General features: G+C 41.6%; 1 protein-coding gene across 1 annotated transcript in view; it reads right to left on the bottom strand.

Moving 5' to 3' along the window:
* Positions 1–19,829, bottom strand: part of LOC138968023 (gamma-aminobutyric acid receptor subunit beta-like) — a 160,982-nt gene that overhangs the window by 105,164 nt on the left and 35,989 nt on the right. Inside the window, exon 3 of the mRNA XM_070340584.1 lies at positions 1,173–1,240. Within this exon, the coding sequence (XP_070196685.1) occupies positions 1,173–1,240 (68 nt within the window). The remainder of the gene's footprint in view (positions 1–1,172; positions 1,241–19,829) is intronic.

The raw sequence follows: 19,829 nt of genomic DNA, 5'->3' as shown, positions 1-19,829 counted from the left end.
AAAGAAAGCCTTTACAAACAAGAAACAGTTTGGATGGATGGATGGATGGATGGATGGATGGATGGATGGATGGATGGATGGATGGATGGATGGATGGATGGATGGATAAGATTTACAGCCCAGTGAGGTTACCCTCATGGAAATTCGGGCTGCTTTCTCCCCGGGGAAAGCGAGCTGCCATACATACGGCGCTACCCATATTTTTTTTTCTTTCCTGCAAGCGTGTATTCATGTTTCCTGAGACTTAATGCCGTGTGAGATGGAATTCATCATGTTGAAACTTCATAACTACTAAAAGGTGACGATCCCACAACTTACAACACTACGCATGTCGTGACATCGACACCAAAGCGGAACCTTTACCAATCGACCCATCAGACCTCAATTTTGACCCTGTCTGGCATGCGAATTAGGTTTTATTAGCAGTAGCTTTTTGCACGTCAAAATCGATTAAAGTGAAAACCATACTGACAAAAGGGCGATAAGATTGCGTCAAAGTGGACGGAGACTCTGGGGCAATTTCCCCTTTAGGGACGAAGGGGAAAATCTACACGGTAACGCTTGACACTAGACCATGGGTCTAAAGCACGTGCAATTTGTCTAAGTGGTGTCCGCTTGCCTGTGCCGTGCGCTTAGTACCTACTGTCCGGATTTGTTTCCCGGAGTGCTAACCACAGATTTAGTCAAGTGGTTTCAGAATGGGAGAGAATGGTTTATTTATGTGTCTGACGTTCCCGAAACAGATAGCAGAAAGGTAAACTTAGTTGGGGTGTTTTAACACTAAAAATAACCTCCAAGTGTGTTTGTTTGTTGTGTTGTTTTGTTGCGTGTTCTTGACTCAACATTGCATTTCTCTCCCATTTAAACCATTACACACACACACACACACACACACACACACACACACACACACACACACACACACACACACACACACACACACACACACACACACACACACACATAAACACACACACTCATACACACATTCACATTTAATTAACATGTTAGACGAGTAATATCGAAACATTTGTCCATTCACCAGTGTACAGGAGACAACTGAGTACAGATGAAAAATACACTGGTTGGTTTCACGGCAAAAAGAACACGCATTGTCTATATAAAAAGAGATCTAAAATAATATTGAACTGTAAAATGTTAAATGTACTCACCATGTTGACCTCAGATATACTGTCGAAGCTGGCAAGTATCACTTCTATTCCAATCTCTAGCGGTTCATCTGCAACATAGTAATTGCAACATTGTCAACTTTCCGTATGATGATGATGGAGGATGGATGATGGATGATGGATGATGGATGATGGATGATGGATGATGGATGATGACGATGATGATGATGATGACGATGATGATGATGTTGATGATGACGATGACGATGACGATGATGATGATGATGGTGATGGGAGCTTTTTCTGCTTCCCGATTGAGAACAGTTGCGTCGAAGACACCTTGAATAGTTACTTTGCATGCAAGAGAACAACTGCAGTTAAACTCTATTCACATAAGTATGTTACTTCATGTATGGCCTGCTGTAGTTATGCTAATAAGGAACAACTATATGTGACCCTCCACCACGAAATGAGTCGCATGTCACCTTTTCATGATTTTCATATTTTTACATTTTCTTACAGAGTTTTTTTATTCTCTATCCAGTGGTGAAAACCGTTTTAGAAAAGAGCGAAAACTGTTCGAGTTATAAGCCTGCGACTATGGGGACACTCACACTGTTACTAGACACCCCCCGGACTTATATTATGCCTAGCGCAGAACCGCGTGAGGTGACATGCGACTCATTTCGTGGTGGAGGGTCACATATGTTCTGTAATTATTATGTTGCTGTATACAAACTCGACATGGGCACTTTTAAAAACCTGTGTGGGTGTTCCTAGTTCCAGAAGCCTTGAAAGGCATGGCATGCCTTTGGGACGACTCGACCAAAGATACACAGTGACCTACATGTTATTCAGGTACACAGTGACCTCCATTTTATTCAGGTATTGCTTTCAGGGAGTCTATAAAGCCGAGTTGCATGCATGTCATATCGAACACAAAAAACCGTTTTATATTCATAGGGAGCAGGTTGCCCTATATATCATCATTATTTGAAGTAATGTCCAAGGCGAGAAGCGATGAAATAATATGCAAATTATACGAGCAAAAAAATAAATTGACATGAAGGCCATACAAAATCGAAAGTGATATGGGATGCAATAGGATTTGATTGCATTCTCTCTCTCTCTCTCTCTCTCTCTCTCTCTCTCTCTCTCTCTCTCTCTCTCTCTCTCTCTCTCTCTCTCTCTCTCTCTCTCTCTCTCTCTCTCTCTCTCTCTCTCTCTCTCTCTCTCTCTCTCTCTCTCTCTCTCTCTCTCTCTCTCTCTCTCTCTCTCTCTCATTCTGAACCTACTTTACTCTCTAGTATTATGGTAAAATATTTACCTTAATGTTCTACGCAGTATACGGTCAACATTTCAACCGTTCCAGATACTGTCTCAGACTGCATGCAGACTTTTCGCAATCCGAAAATTTGGTTTATCTTGGCGAATTGCAAAGCTGAAATCTAATCTACGGCGCCAAATACAATATAAGAGTCTGAGCTAAAGAATTGAGGAGACGACCCTCCCAGTGAGATCAGCTTTTGCGTCATCAAATGTTCCTCCCTGGTTCGTAGCGATGCGGATTCGGTCACCCAAACTGGAACAACTTTACCCGCTCTGAGTCTACCGCGTAGTCTTGATGTTGTGATGCCCTTTCGTGGAATGCTACACAGTAAGTTTGACTGTTGAATGCTGGTTATACAGAAATCAAAATAAGAATAAACGAGTCTGTGTTGCTCTGAGTCTGGCATGTAGTTTTGTTTTGGTGGCCTTGTGGGAGTAATACACAATCAGTTTGACTGTCGAATACTGGTTATACAGAAATCAAATGCAAGAGCGAGCGAGTCTTTGTTGCTCTGACTCTAGCATGTAGGTACCCTGGATGCCCTTTTGAGATTGATACACAATATGCGCGACTGTCGAGTGCTCTGAGTCTAATATGTACTTTTGTTGTTTTTATGCCCATGTACAAACACCGCGTTAAGCCAAACATAAATGTCATACACACTTGTTTTACTTCCAAATAATATTTAAACAGAATTATAAGTAAGAATTAGTGAGTCCTTGTTGTTGTCTACGCTAGACAGACAGAGCAACTTCTTACTGAAAATACCGCAACACGGTGGCCTAGTGGTAAGGCGTCCGCCCAGTGAGCGGGAGGTCATGGGTTCGAACCCCGGCCGGGTCATACCTAAGACTTTAAAATTGGCAATCTAGTGGCTGCTCCGCCTAGCGTCTGGCATTATGGGGTTAGTGCTAGAACTGGTTGGTCCGGTGTCAGAATAGTGTGACTGGGTGAGACATGAAGCCTGTGCTGCGACTTCTGTCTTGTGTGTGGCGCACGTTATATGTCAAAGCAGCACCGCCCTGATATGGCCCTTCGTGGTCGGCTGGGCGTAAAGCAAAAACAAAAAAACAAAAATCTTACTGAAAATGTTTAAAAACGATAATGAAGGGCAGGAATTCGACACCTGCGTCAGTGAAAGCAAGCATAACAACAACAACAACAAAAACAACAGGGCTGTTGCTTTCCAGATGATAAGTTCAGACGGTGCATACAGGCTTCCACACAGAAACGGGACGTCAATGCAGTCATACAGAAAAATCGTTATCTGGTGGAACCAGAAGCCCTACTTCGAGTTTTTCGTCAAGTTTATTTCGCGCGCGCACGCGCACACACACACACACACACACACACACACACACACACACACACACACACACACACTTACACAAACACACACACACACGTACACACACACACGTACACACACACACGTACACACATACACACACACACACACACACACACACACGTACACACACACACACACACAATATGATAGAGATATAGAGAGAAAAAAAGAGAGGGGGAGAGAAAGAGAGAGAGAGAGAGAGAGAGAGAGAGAGAGAGAGAGAGAGAGAGAGAGAGAGAGAGAGAGGGTGGAGGGTTAACACATCGTAACATGCTTCAACGGGTTTTTTTTCGCCGTCATAACAGTTTCGAAATGTAGACATTGGCCTCAAAAACGACTTACGGATATTTTCGACCTGGGAAAGAAGCTCGTTTCAATCAATCACGATTTATTGCAGAGTCGCATAATGCTCAGAATACAGTTGTGGGAGTGTTGGTCATTGAAGAAGGGTCACCATGTTTTCTAACTGGGGAAAGGAAAGAGATATGGTACGGGATTAACTAATTATAGTTATGCTTTATCAAAACAAACATGAGACTCTTATATGTACTGGTGTTTTCTTGGGCAGGTAGAATTGTTTTGTTTCGGGAAATCTTAAAACAATGTTCGAGTTATAAAGACATAGTGTTTGCATAGTGTTGAGAAAGACATAGAGAAAGCTGAAAAGAAATACCCCATCCCTCTCCTATTTTATGTGATCTGATGTTAATACCATTCTAAGGTTGGGATCGATGTCCGTTGATATCAAGATTGGTGAGTGTGTGACCACTCATTAGGCAAAAAAAAAAAAAAGGTCTGTTTACGGTAACCCGACCAACCCTATTTTTTTCGCGCGACCCTAGATTTTTTTTTGGCGTTTGGGGAAAAAAAAAAAATCTTTATTTTTTTTTGCAAAATAACGTAAAAATATCGTTTTGGGGAGAAAAAAAAAAGAAAAAAAAATCCCGACCTACCGACCCTATTTTGTTGGCCTATGTTACCGTAAACAGACCTTTTTTATATTTAGTCAAGTTTTGACTAAATATTTTAACATCGAGGGGGAATCGAAACGAGGGTCGTGGTGTATGTGTGTGTGTGTGTGTGTGTGTGCGTGCGTGCGTGCGTGCGTGCGTGTAGAGCGATTCAGACCAAACTACTGGGCCGATCTTTATGAAATTTGACATGAGAGTTCCTGGGATTGATATCCCCGAACGTTTTTCTCCTTTTTTCGATAAATGTCTTTGATGACGTCATATCCGGCTTTTCGTGAAAGTTGAGGCGGCACTGTCACGCTCTCATTTTTCAACCAAATTGGTTGAAATTTTGGTCAAGTAATGTTCGACGAAGCCCGGACTTCGGTATTGCATTTCAGCGTGATGGCTTAAAAATTAATTAATGACTTTGGTCATTAAAAATCTGAAAATTGTAAAAAAAAATAAAAAATTATAAAACGATCCAAATTTACGTTTATCTTATTCTCCATTATTTTCTGATTCCAAAAACATATAAATATGTTATATTTGAATTAAAAACAAGCTCTGAAAATTAAAAATATAAAAATTATTATCAAAATTAAATTTTCCAAATCAATTTAAAAACACTTTCATCTTATTCCTTGTCGGTTCCTGATTCCAAAAACATATAGATATGATATGTTTGGATTAAAAACACGCTCAGAAAGTTAAAACGAAGAGAGGTATAGAAAAGCGTGCTATCCTTCTCAGCGCAACTACTAAACCGCTCTTCTTGTCAATTTCACTGCCTGAACGGTGGACTGACGATGCTATGAGTATACGGTCTTGCTGAAAAATTGCATTGCGTTCAGTTTCATTCTGTGAGTTCGACAGCTACTTGACTAAATATTGTATTTTCGCCTTACGCGACTTGTTTTGTTTTGCCTTATCAAAATCTGCAAAGTGAAGATAACACATGCCTTTTAAGTTTCATGCCACTCTGTTCGTTGTTTAAATTCGTTCTACTTGAAATTAAGAGAATCAAATGTTGATACAAGTGTCGGAATCATTAGAATTAATTACTGTCTCAATTAAATTCGTAAAAAATGCTGTCAAAGAGGTTTATTTCTAGATCTTTCTTGCTTAAGCAGAATTTGCCTTATTGTTTCTATCTGTTCTTGTGTACACAAAAATGATCAGAAATCAAAACAAACGACGACAAGCAAACAAGGAAATAAATAAATGCCACGAGATCAACGAACGCTTCATGCATAATGATTTAACCAGGCACACATTTCTTTACATTCTTAAAGGACATCCCAAGACGGTAACAAAAAGCAAAAAAAAACCACCCAGCATTTTGCGTTCAACAAGTTCAAGAGCATTGCGCACTGAAAGGTTTTCATGCGCATACTCATTACCGCGACACCTAGCCAATCGGCAGCGTCCATTTTTGGCATGATTCGGCGTGGAAAACAAATTACAGTTTGTTAGGATTGGGTGTCAGGGATCGGGCCTTTCTACGCTGGCTTTTGACTCACGGCATCAAATTCACTGATTACATTTTGACTTGTTTTGGGGAAAAACAACATTACCAGCTTGATAACACAATTGACTCGGGTTTTTTTCTTCTTTTTTCTCTCGTTTTTATATTTAGTCAAGTTTTGACTAAATATTTTAACATCGAGGGGGAATCGAAACGAGGGTCGTGGTGTATGTGCGTGTGTGTGTCTGTGTGTCTGTGTGTCTGTGTGTGTGTCTGTGTGTGTGTGTGTAGAGCGATTCAGACTAAACTACTGGACCGATCTTTATGAAATTTTACATGAGAGTTCCTGGGTATGAAATCCCCGAACGTTTTTTTCATTTTTTTGATAAATGTCTTTGATGACGTCATATCCGGCTTTTCGTGAAAGTTGAGGCGGCACTGTCACGCCCTCATTTTTCAACCAAATTGGTTGAAATGTTGGTCAAGTAATCTTCGACAAAGCCCGGGGTTCGGTATTGCATTTCAGCTTGGTGGCTTAAAAATTAATTAATGACTTTGGTCATTAAAAATCTGAAAATTGTAAAAAAAAATAAAAATTTATAAAACGATCCAAATTTGCGTTTATCTTATTCTCCATCATTTGCTGATTCCAAAAACATATAAATATGTTATATTCGGATTAAAAACAAGCTCTGAAAATTAAATATATAAAAATTATTATCAAAATTTTTTTTTCGAAATCAATTTAAAAACACTTTCATCTTATTCCTTGTCGGTTCCTGATTCCAAAAATATATAGATATGATATGTTTGGATTAAAAACACGTTCATTCTGTGAGTTCGACAGCTACTTGACTAAATATTGTATTTTCGCCTTACGCAACTTGTTTTTTTTACAGTTAGTAAAAATTTGACTAAATGTATTGCGGCAGACTTGGCTTCGAGATGAGGCAAATGTGTGTGTGTGTGTGTGTGTGTGTGTGTGTGTGTGTGTGTGTGTGTGTGTGTGTGTGTGTGTGTGTGTGTGTGTGTGTGTGTGTGTGTGTGTGCCTGTGTGCCTGTGTGTAAAGCAATTTCCAGATGCACACATAGAAATGAATATATTATTTCATAGTATTCTTTATTGTTTTCTGATTTAACAAAAAAATAGAATATGATGCATTTAATTTGAAAATGTATTCAAAATGAAAGAAAAGCACTTTTATGCAAATTGGACTCTTTTTATATTTAGTCATTCTAATAGGTGAGAAGAACCATGTGATCCGGATCGAGAAAACTTCAAATATTAGTGTTGTATGAAAAACATTCAACAAGATTCAAACATTACAAGCTATTTACAGTCAGCAGAAACTCTATAACATTCCCGGCACATTTACAGTGCGTGAGAAACAGCCATGTGTACACAGAAAATGTTGATTACGCTCCAAATGGAATTCCAGAATGACTGAGAGCTTTCGTGAACTCTCTCATTCTGTGGAAATATTATCAACGCGAGTAACGCATTTTCTCAAGTGTTCTATTTTCTAATCACAGTGGTAAAAAATAATCAAATTCATTACGAAAATACTCTGACCCTGACCCCTTGGCATATTTTGATGGGAACAAAAATCCGTATTTTTCTCAGGTTAACAAAACCAACCTGCTGTACAGGAAATTTACTGATGGAAATCGCGATCGCCTGGGGACATACAGAGCTACAAAAGAAAAGGAGAAAGGACCTATTCCAGGAACAATCAAATGTTAAGAAGTCTCTATTTAGCGTTTTCACCTTGTCTGTATGGCCACTTTGGGAAAGTATTCAAGCAAGCGCGAAAAAGGAAACACGTTACCAAAAAATAAAATAAAACTTTCAATACACAAGGTCATCCACCCATCTGTTTGTCATCCATATATCCAAATCGCTAAAAACGGACAGGTTAATGAAACAAGAAGAGCAAACGCTCGATCGAGTCACTTTCGCAGTTCTGAATATTATATGAGGCATCAGATGGACAGGAAGAAATTGCTATTCACAACACAATGAGTCACGTTCACATAAAATTTGAGCCCGGTCACTTTTATAGTTTCCGAGAAAAGCCCAACGTTAAGTTGTGTGTTGCCGAACAGAAAAGGCTAGTTATCTCCCTTGTTTTTCTGATAACGTTCGTAAAAGGCTACAGATGTAAATACTTTGATGTAAAGAATAATCCTACAAAGTTTCAATCACATCCGATGAACTTTGTCAAAGATATAAAATGTCTAATTTTTCCCTTGACGCTGACCTGTGACCTTGAAAAAGGTCAAAGGTCAACGAAACCATCGTTAAAGTGTAGAGGTCATTGGAGGTCACGACTAAACAAAATATGAGCCCGATCGCTTTGATAGTTTCCGAGAAAAGTCCAACGTTAAGGTGGTGTCTACGGACGGCCGGCCGGACGGCCGGCCGGACAGACTAACACTGACCGATTACATAGAGTCACTTTTTCTCAAGTGACTCAAAAACGTAGGTTCGAGTACACACGGCTTAAGCTAAAAAAAAAAGCTTTATAAGGGGAAACACGTAATCCTGATCAGGCAAAACAAACTCCAAATATTAGATTTGTGAGAAGAAAATCGTTCAGACCAAAATGCTGCAAAAGCTGTACCTTGAAAATCAATTCTGTAATATTTCGGAAGAAACTGATTGTAAGTGAGAAACAGACATGTGTACAAAGAGAATGGAATTCCAGAACTTCTGAGAGCTTTCTCGCACCCTCTTAATCTATGGACTCATTATAAACGTACAGGGCCGGACTACCGGGGGGGTTATGGGGGTTGCGCAACCCCCCCCCCCCTAGCCTGAACATGTACCTTACTTATTTAAAACATTTTTTATTATTGCTTATTTTATGCCGTTTCCCCATGCAAGGAGCGACCATTTTCTTATCTCAGAATATGACCTACCCATCAGCTTCAGGGGGCTTCGCCCCCTGACCCCCTCAAGGGGCTCTGCCCCTTGACCCCGCCCAGGGGCGGACGAGGGGGGGGGGGGGTTCTAGGGTTTCCGGACCTACCTTATAAATATAAAAATATAAAAATATAAAAATATTGAATGAGGTATGCATTTCTTTATTTTACATTGAGTTTCAATTTTGGGGGTTATAATCAGTGACAAAATCTGCTGCCTGAAACTGGTAATAATCATCCTCAGAATGCACCAGATTGCACCATTTTGCATCCTTTTTTTTCAAAATTGTTCGGGGGGGCATGCCCCCGGACTCCCCTAGCAAGCTAGGCACTTCGCGCTGTCGGCTCGGCGCTTCGCGCCTTCACACCCATATCTTCACAATATACTTTTGAACCCCCCCCCCCATAAAATGAACTGATCCGCCCCTGCCGCCAGGGGGGATATCCCCCTGGACCACCTCTAGCAACCCCCCCCCCTCCTCTTAGCCTAGTCCGGCCCTGACGTAAATATAAATTATAGCATTTTCTCAAGTGTTTAATAATTATTATCACCAGAATTGAAAAATAAGAAACAAATTTGTTACAACGAAAACACTAGCCTTGACCTAATGACATATCTTAAGGGTTAAAAACACAACCTTTCTTTTTCTGAACAAAAGCCGACATCTGTTGACAGGAAATTCACTTTGGAATTCGCGATCGCCTTGGGACAAACAGAGAGATAAAACACAAGGTTAAAGGATTTAGTGAAGGAACAATCAAATCTTAAGAGGTGGTTATTTCACGTCTTTCGCCATCGCTGTATGGCCACTCGAAAACAAGCGGAAACCCATTCAAGCCGATGCGAAAAGTGAAACATAGCTTTTTCACCATGTTGCCAAAATAAGAGGAAAAAGTCTCAGCGCTGGCATTAACAGAAACCCCAGGCCAACGGAAGTTCTCTTCAAAATTTAGAGGGTTGAAGGAGGCGCAAATTTGGGGGGCAATTGCAGAAAAGCTTGGTTCATTTGGCTTTTTGGCTTTTTTTTTTTCGTTTCTCTCCCTTCCTACTTCTCAATTTTGCAAATTTCAAGAGCCCAAAAGCCGAGATGGTGGCCAATGTCAGCCTTATTTCTCTTTCCACTCCCTGTTTCTTAGCTTAGAGTTCCCCTTTTGTCTGCCTTGCTTGCATAACAAAATGTAAGTAGCTTGATAAAAAAAAAGTAATTAGATGAACTGTTTATTAATGTTTACCTTGTTTGTTTTTCCCAATAATTGAGTACATGTTTTAGGCCTTAGTGCAGACGACTTTGTTGAGAACATATGTAGAATCTCTACCGGAGGTATCTATCCGTGCGTATGTCTATCTGTATATTGTATTCTGGCGTTTTGGGACTACCCTCTGTGCTGCTTGGTTGGCCAAAATAAATTGTCAATTTAGAACGAAAGAGACGGAGTGCCAGAGAGAGAGAGAGAGAGAGAGAGAGAGAGAGAGAGAGAGAGAGAGAGAGAGAGAGAGAGAGAGACACACACACACACAGAAACAGAGGCAGAGACAGAGACATAGACACACAGATAGACAGGCACACAGACAGACAGACAGAGTCGGAGAGGAAGACACCATGACAATTATACTGACATAAGCTATGACTGCGTACGTACGCGTTCGAACACACCGGTTGTTACTGTTGCACTGATTTGATTTTGTCCCATTTGTCTTGAGGGTCGACAATCAGTTTGTCTCTGGGCTAAACTGATCAAGTTCGAGCCTCCTCCAGACTGATAAGCTCAGCCAGGCAGAAAGCGAACAGATTAGAACACAGCTCAAGCGTGAGCAAGATTTCACTTCACGCATCACCCTGTTGCAAATCATACAAGAAATGTCTCGAAAAGGACAAGATCGCGATTGACAGGGGTGTTAAGGACACATCTGGAAGCGGAAAATGTTTAGCAGCAGGCAAACACGCTGCCTCAGAATAGAAAGCAGAAAATGAAGGCCATCACCTAGTTTTTGAGCCTTGTTGGTCATCTGGGAAGGCAGGAACAAGTTAGTCACTATCTTCAAAGCCACAGAAACCGACGGTTAACAAACAATCTGGTCGCATGCAAAGTAAGGGCCTCTCCAAATTCAAAACCGTTCGGACCGATGTTGCTTTACTCAGATGCTAAAAACATGTTTAGGTGTAAAGAGAATTGCCGAGTAGTGTGATATAGCCTAAATAGGCTTGTCAGACTTAGGTCATGCCTGGAGGTCTTCAAATGTATTTCTCTGGTGAACAGTTCGTACATTCAAATATGCAGCAAAGAAGTCGAAAAGTTGTCTTTAAATCAGGACCTCATAATCGCTGGTGATATGTCCTACAGTTCTCTGATAAATTTATTTATTTTATTTATTTGGTGTTTAACGTCGTTTTCAACCACGAAGGTTACATCGCGACGGGGGAAGGGGGAAGATGGGATAGAGCCACTTGTCAATTGTTTCTTGTTCACAAAAGCACTAATCAAAAATTTGCTCCAGGGGCTTGCAACGTAGTACAATATATTACCTTACTGGGAGAATGCAAGTTTCCAGTACAAAGGACTTAACATTTCTTACATACTGCTTGACTAAAATCTTTACAAAAATTGACTATATTCTATACAAGAAACACTTAACAAGGGTAAAAGGAGAAACAGAATCCGTTAGTCGCCTCTTACGACATGCTGGGGAGCATCGGGTAAATTCTTTCTCGTCCCAACCAATATGGGACTCCCCCTAACCCGTGGGGGGGTTGGTGAGCGTTTTCGGCGTTCTTTTCTTCCTGCAGCTGTGAGATATTTTAACAGCAACCGAGCCATTGTCCTGGCCACAGACTATCAGTGATGCCTTTTAAATGTACCTCTTAGTGATAGATTTAATATGATTTGATGACTGTTTGACCTTTGATCATAACTAGTGCTGTGAAAATGAGCTCTAGCTTTGTTGTGATGGTGTTGACACTATATTTTGCCCAATTGAGTCTAACTACCTGATGGCTAATCTACTGTGATACCTGTGATAACTGATGATGATTACTGTTATTGGTTTTATGTGTTTGGTTGGTCTCTTCTTTGGTAGTGCAATAGCGTTAATTATGGATTGTTGTTATCATCATTTACATAAAAACTTATCTGTTAATCCAAACAATGATATAATTACTGTGGTGTTCTTGGCTACACTTTAACATGGAATGTATGTATGTATGTATGTATGTATGTATGTATGTATGTATGTATGTATGTATGTATGTATGTATGTAGGTATGTATGTAGGTATGTATGCATGTGTATTGGTGTGTCGGTGTGTCAGGTGTGCAAGAAAAAAGGGTATTTTTTATCATGGGTTTTATGAATTTTCTTCTCTTATTCTTTTATAATTATTAATTAATGACCTATATGTGCTGATGACCAATTTAATTTCCTTTGTTGGATCAATAAAATGTTATGAGTTATGAGTTATGAGTTATGATATGTCCCACAGTTCTCTGATAAAGAAGTCGTTCATTGAACCCAACACATATCGCCTCTTTCGCCCAGGGCAACAACAGAGAAGTACTGATGAGTAATGACACTTTCAATATGTCGATTCGGTTGAAGACAGGTCTCTGATACCTGATCTGTTATGTGGGCCCAACAAGCCATTCCCATTCCTAAGAGTACCGTAAAAGAAGTCCTGGGGAGATACGTCACTTTCAATATATCGATTCAATTCAAGTTTCTAACGACTTACGTGTTCTTTGAACCCTACGGGCAGATTCGTTTGCATGGAATGCTAAATCATGGGAACAGGATTCTTTCAATATACATTGAAACATACTGGTACTGTACCATGTTCCAATATTCATTTAAAGTACTTATGAAGGTACTGTCGTATTGAGAGAGAAAAAGAAACTCCCAAAAGGGAAAAGCATTTAGCTACTGGCATTAAACAATCGTGGTACTTGATCAATCAGTATTTTTAAGAACGCAATACAAATGTCATCCGCAAATCGCCAAAACTTTGAAATAATGTAACCACACAAATGTGAAAAGTTTCTGCGAAGTGTTCCTGATCAAGACGCAATTGAGTATCATGTACTAAACAATTAAACAACAATAGTTATAATGAATTTGATCAAACAATAAGGCTAAGATGCTGCTGAAAAGTGGTCCTGATCAAGACTTTAACGAATATAATGTCACGAAATGAGAAGAAAAATAGTAATTATGGTGTTCATTGTAATACAACAGCATCCACATTCTACAAAGCGGTTCTTATCAAGACACAGATAAATAAGTCACACACAAACTAAAAAACAACAACAGTAATAACGATGTGAATTGAACCACACAACAGAACTAAGGCTGTAACGTGGTACGGTAAAGCAACTCGCATGGCCATTGAGCATAGTCTTTTGTGTCTCCTGTTGTTGTAATGTTATATATGTACGTAAAAGAAAAGAAAAACATAAGAAACTCTCATGACGGTTGCTTACGTCGGGTGTCTGTACTCGTTCCCGCTCGGAACTGCTTTCGACTTATACCCCCATTCCACACAACCGTTCTACCTTCCGTTCCCAGACGGCTGCCATAACAATGAGACGCTGCGCAAACGGCCGTTTTTGGCATCTTTGAGCAGCGTCTGACCGTACTGGCAGTCGTCCTCAGGACGGCTGGGAACGGAAGCTAGAACGGATGTGTGGAATGCGGGTATGACAACTCAGTATGTGAGAGCGCTAGCGTTGCGTTACCATTGCGTTTAAGTTCCATTAACGATCCATGAGTTCCGTTGCCGATGTGTTAAGGTTCCTTTACCGTTCATTTGGAACGGGCGGGGAATGGCTAAAACTTTGAACATGCAGCCCGAACTCACCCGTCCCAACCGTTCCTACGGTTCAAAGGAGTTCCGTTAACGTCCATTGGCGTTCCATTCAAGGTCCCCTCCCGATCCCTCCCATTACCTTGCCGTTCCTTGGTCGCTACGGGAACAGGACCTAGAACAGATGTGCGGAATGGGGGTATTCCTTCGTAGTGAGTACTCTTGCGTTTTAGGTCTAGCCTGTAGGTCTCGGCGGAGGAGTCACTAGCACCTAGAGGCATCTTTTGTCAGAGATAAAATGCCTGGGATGCGGGACGACCCAGGTCACTCCGAGGACCTTCAGTCCCTGTTAGTTATGCATGGTTTGTAGGGCAAATCTTGTTGTAGGAAAATACTCACACCAGGGACAATAACTGAATTTGTATTCAAATTTCACCCCTTGGGACCAAACGGTGGTAATACGGGAGACTGGTCTAACAACGTTACGGTTAGGGCTGCCCGGGATCTATCTAGTTTTCAGGATTTAGTGACCGGAAAATTGTCACATAATCTCATCAGTAGACATCAATAGGCATTCAAAAACATAGTCTCGGGAGAAAGGAACGAAGTTTCACCGCTAAAATTGGATCGTGCTAACTTTGTTGACCTGTTATTTCGTATTCGTCACGTCCAGGAATCCCACATACTCTAGTTCCAGGTCGAACACACAAAGGGGTTGAGATGGAGTTTGGCCCAGAAACCGAGAACACTCACATAGGTTTATTTAAGCTACAAACGGGTGTTTAATTGACTTTGCTTCAAGGTATCGTCAGACTTTATTGACCAATTGATATAAGTCAATGACATCAACTTCAAGTCACACTGACCCTGGAGAATATAATATATTAAGTGGTTAAAACTGATAAGGACGCTTATATCAAAGTGCAGGAGATTTGTTTCGTGCTGTTTTCACTACGATACAACTGTTGCTGTTGTTGTTGTTGCTGCTGCTGTTGCTGCTGTTGTCGTCGTTGTTGTTGCTGCTGTTGCTGCTGTTGTCGTCGTTGTTGTTGCTGTTGTTGTTGTTGTTGTTGTTGTTGTTGTTGTTGTTGTTGTTGTTGTTGTTGACACACGCCTAGACTAATACTTAAACTTCACTGACATAATCCTTATTTTCCTTCTTTTAAAAGCTATACACTGTTTGTCTGGAAGTCGTGAATGATGTACTTTGGCTTTGAAAACGGAGCTGAAGATGAGAAACAGCATGGTGAGAATTGAAGTGAAGGAAAGGGGGAGGGGGAGGAGGGGGGGGGGGGGCATAGCCCAGAATAAATATGTAAGTGTTTGCTTGCAGACTTGCAACAGAAGGGGACTGAAGACCGGAAACAAGAGGGTATGGGTTCGTAAAGAATATATCTCAAAATAATTCTGTGAGCTTATTTTGGTTGCTCTTTGGCTCAGATGTAGAGCACATTTTGTGCAAATCTAACGATCTACTACAGTGCCTTGGGAGGCAGGCCAGCGACCAGAGGAAGTGAGGAAGACTGGACAGAGTGAGGGTATCCAGTTCAAACTAAAGATTGTAAATGTCATCTCCACATGTTTATGCCAAATGTTCCCTCACACGTCATGCAAATAATTATTATGTGTGTGTGTGTGTGTGTGTGTGTGTGTGTGTGTGTGTGTGTGTGTGTGTGTGTGTGTGTGTATATGTGTGCTTGCTTACATTATTAAAGTCAAGGCATAAAACAACTCCAATCACGAACATTATAGGTCGCAGGTAGTGTTAAGCCTAAACGTTCCATGCAGTGGCCGTTTCCGGCCTGGATGTCTTTGTTTCAAATCTAGAAAGCCAAACGTAACCCCACGTCAAGTTTGTTTGTTTGTGTGTTTGTTTGTTTGCTTAACGCCCAGCCGACCACGAAGGGCTATATCAGGGCGGTGCTGCTTTGACATATAACGTGCGCCACACACAAGACATAAGTCGCAGCACAAACTTCATGTCTCACCCAGTCACATTATTCTGACACCGGACCAACCAGACCTAGCACTAACCCCATAATGCCAGACGCCAGGCGGAGCAGCCACTAGATTGCCAATTTTAAAGTCTTAGGTATGACCCGGCCGGGGTTCGAACCCACGACCTCCCGATCACGGAGCGGACGCCTTACAACTAGGCCAACCGTGCCGGTCCCACGTCAAGTCAATGTGGTCTTTGATAGCAAGAACCAGATGAGGCCAGAGTACTGTTTAAAGGAAAAACGAACACATAAAAAATAATGCGTAGAACAGAAGACAGATTTGGCTGAGAGTTAAATGATTATGAATCCTAGCGCGTGAGGAAAGAAAGGAAAACAAACACCTTGGAAAACTCCGTTTCGAAAATGCGCCGAGGAAAAAGGAACATTTTCCGTTTAAACTTGGTATAGGCGCACTGTCACTTTTGCTTTTCATTTTCGTGAAGTCATCGCTGTTTCTGATTCTATTACCCACACAAAATCTAGTGTATATTTACGTACATTCATGATTGCTTCGCTTCCCTTGCCACTCAAAACTGACATCAGCCACTAGCTTTTCTTACCGGGTTGTCTCGCATTTGCCACTGTTGCCATTCAGGACATCAACTTCATTTCCATTTGCAGCACCTTTAGTCAGATTAAAACTATCTACGATCACGCGTGTTTAGGTCACGGAGGCGTTCAGTTCTGGAACTATTTTGATGTTATCGGTCCAGGACTGTAAAAACCCGCCTACGTTTCGACGTCTCGAGGCTCAGAACAGTCAGGCGTTCTCCCGATCAGGTCGAGGGCAATTCCAATCACGCACATCTGCATCTGCTAGCTGACCACCTTACTTTCCGCGTTTACCTCGACGGTCCAGAGAACAAGCCGTCTCTCCAATCTCCGTCCCCTAATTCCTCACCTACTCAAGACAGCGGACGTCACGTGCATCTCGGTCACTACCAGATTCCGCTGAAGCAAAGTCACTGCCGGTGTCCTCGCTGTTGTGGTTCTAGTTCTTGTTGTTGTTATGTTGTTAGTTTTGTTGTAGCAGTAATTCTTCTTCTGGTTTTCTGTTGTTTATTGTGGTGATGATGTCACTGTTGCTGCCTTGTTTTTTGTGAATGCTGCTTCTACTGTTGTCCAGTGTTTCATTTCCCACTTTACATTGAACTGATGCAAGTAACACCCGACCCTTGTTTGTAATTGTGGCTGGACCCTCTACACCACCGCAAATTGCAGTTCTCTCAACGTAAACAGAGGTCACAGAGATATTTAAGAATAAGAATACTTTATTATCTCATAGAGAAATTCAGGGGTGGTACATAACAATAATACAAACAAGGCATTGATTTTACATAAAACATATAGCACTATATAACAGGGCAGGTTATAGAATTACCTCCCATATACCTCTCTGGACATTCCTTGCATTGTTCTTACGCATTCAGACATGAACACATCCATGACTCACTTACACATCGCACACATGGGCATTCGTATACGCTCAACTTAACCATTCACACATGGACATTCGACCACGCTCCACTTACACATTCTTATACGCTCCACTTACACATTCACACATGGGCATTCTTATATGCTCCACTCCCACATGGACATTCGACTACGCCCACTTACACGTTCACACATGGACATCTTCAAAGCACTGCGCTTACATATTCTCGCACACCTACGCGTATAACGAACTATGGCTAAACATCATTGCAAAATATCATAGCATACAATATATCACAGAAAATATACGGTTGTACATAAAACCAATACATACATGTACATTACTACTGATTGCACTGGCAGAAGAGGGGCTGAGTCGGGTATGTGGATGTGTTTACATGTTGCTAAGGGTGATGGATTTGGGATGAAGCTGTTTTGCAGCCTGAGTGTCCTAGCTTTGTGCGTGCGAAGTCTACGGCCAGAGGGAAGGAGTTCATAGAGGTGGGCCAGGACATGCGACCTATCTGAAGCTATCCGCCTACTCTTTCTCACCACACGCTTTTCATACAGGGACTCCACACTTGCTTGCTGCCTGCCAATCACCTTGCTACTGACATTCACCATTCGCACTAAGACATTCCTGTTCTTCACACTCAGACCTCCATACCAGGACACAAAACCAAAAGTGATGACAGACTCGATGAAAGAGCGGTAGAAAGTTTGAAGGATAGAAGAGTTCACATTCAACTTCCTAAGTTTCTGAAGGCAGTAGATGCGTGACTGACATTTTTTGTGTATGAGGGTGGTGTTTGCATTGAAGGACAGCTTATCATCGATAACTGTGCCAAGATACTTATATTCAGTCACACGCTCAACAGTCACACCATCAATCATCAGGTCAGGGACAAGGGCAGGGTTTCTTCTAAAGTCTATCAGAAGTTCTTTGGTCTTTGTCACATTTAGGTCTTTTAGACTAGACTCGCCTTTTAGAGACTTTTGGTCCCTTCATCCTGTCTCTTTCAGGCTTAAAGTTGACCTCGGGCGGTCCCTCTGACAACACCTCTTTCCAATATCACCTCCAAAGACAACAAATCAACGACCACTACCGTTACCGCCGCCGCAACAACAACAACAACAACAACAACAACAACAACAACAACAACAACAGCAACAACAACACCAAAGCTGGGAATGGTCAAAGACTGGTGTATATGTCACAAAAATTGTACTCGCAAAGACACTTTTCATACATGTGCTGTGCTGTTCACTGACTAATCTCAATGGAAACCTTCGTTCTCTTGACCTGGGTCAGAAATAACTCTAATCACGGGCATCTAGGCTGGGAGCTATCCGGGATATTCCCTATCTAGGGCTGCACCGGCCCCGATTCCCCTCCCCCCAATCTCGGTTATATTGTGAGAAATTGATCTCTTTTTTTCTCTCTTTTTTCTTCACTCTCTCCGAAACGCCTAGCCCAGACTCCGTGGCTTCTCGTGTGTTTCATTGACCAGGAGGGGAGAGCGGGGGTTGATAGCGAAATGAGGCCTGCAGGAAATTGAGAAAATGGAGAGAATTTTCTGCTAGAAGCGACTTAACGGGGGCAAATGTTTGCTCGTGAAAGGAGGACGACACAGGTTCTAGTGATCGGTACTATCGTCTTTTGCAAAAGAGTACACTCGGCTCAGACCGGTTCAAATTGTCGATTATGTTTGCTCTCAGAAAAAAAGGCTGGTGGCGTATTTTCCCGAGCAGTGAACTTTACATGCGAAAGAGCTAATAGTGTACATGTACTCATCTTGCGGGTTATGTACGCACGCTTCATTTGAAAGGAACACCAAGGGTGTTTAATGAGTTAACACTCTCTGTAGTAGACACACGAAGCAGCTGCGTTCATTTAAGACAAATCCTTGTCAGTATGTATGGTTCTGGGCAAACTCAGTGACCAAGAAATACTGAAACGATTTGTAGAATGTTAACATTATAGGATTCCAGCAGGTGGTGTTTTTGTAGTGAGGAATATAATAGGCGATATTAAATAAAAGCGGGTCGCTACATGTGTATCACAATGCATGTGTATTCTATAATTTGCCTAGGTTAAAACGGGATCTAGTAATCGTTGGTGCCTTCACTGACCAAACTTCAGGGCCGGACCAAATGAGTTTTAAGGGGGGGGTTCCTCCTTTTTTGGGGAGGAAAATCAGCGAAGTGGCGAAGCCACAAGCGCGCGCCTGCAAAGCAGGCGCGCGAACTAGGGTGGTCCGGGGGCATGCTCCCCCGGAAAATTGTTAAAAAACAGTTAAAATCTGTGCAATCTGGTGCATTCTGGGCCTTGTTTTGAGGGTTAAGAGCAGCATTGTTTTGGTGCTAAAACTAGTAAAAGTCAAAGCAAGGTACATGCTTTTTCCAGGGCTGGGGTTCCGGAACCCCTGGAACCCCCCCCCCC

Source organism: Littorina saxatilis, linkage group LG6 (genome assembly GCF_037325665.1).
Source record: "Littorina saxatilis isolate snail1 linkage group LG6, US_GU_Lsax_2.0, whole genome shotgun sequence".
Lineage (NCBI taxonomy): Eukaryota > Metazoa > Mollusca > Gastropoda > Littorinimorpha > Littorinidae > Littorina > Littorina saxatilis.
The sequence above is the reverse complement of the archived record's forward strand: the minus strand, read 5'-3'. Positions and strand labels throughout refer to the sequence as shown.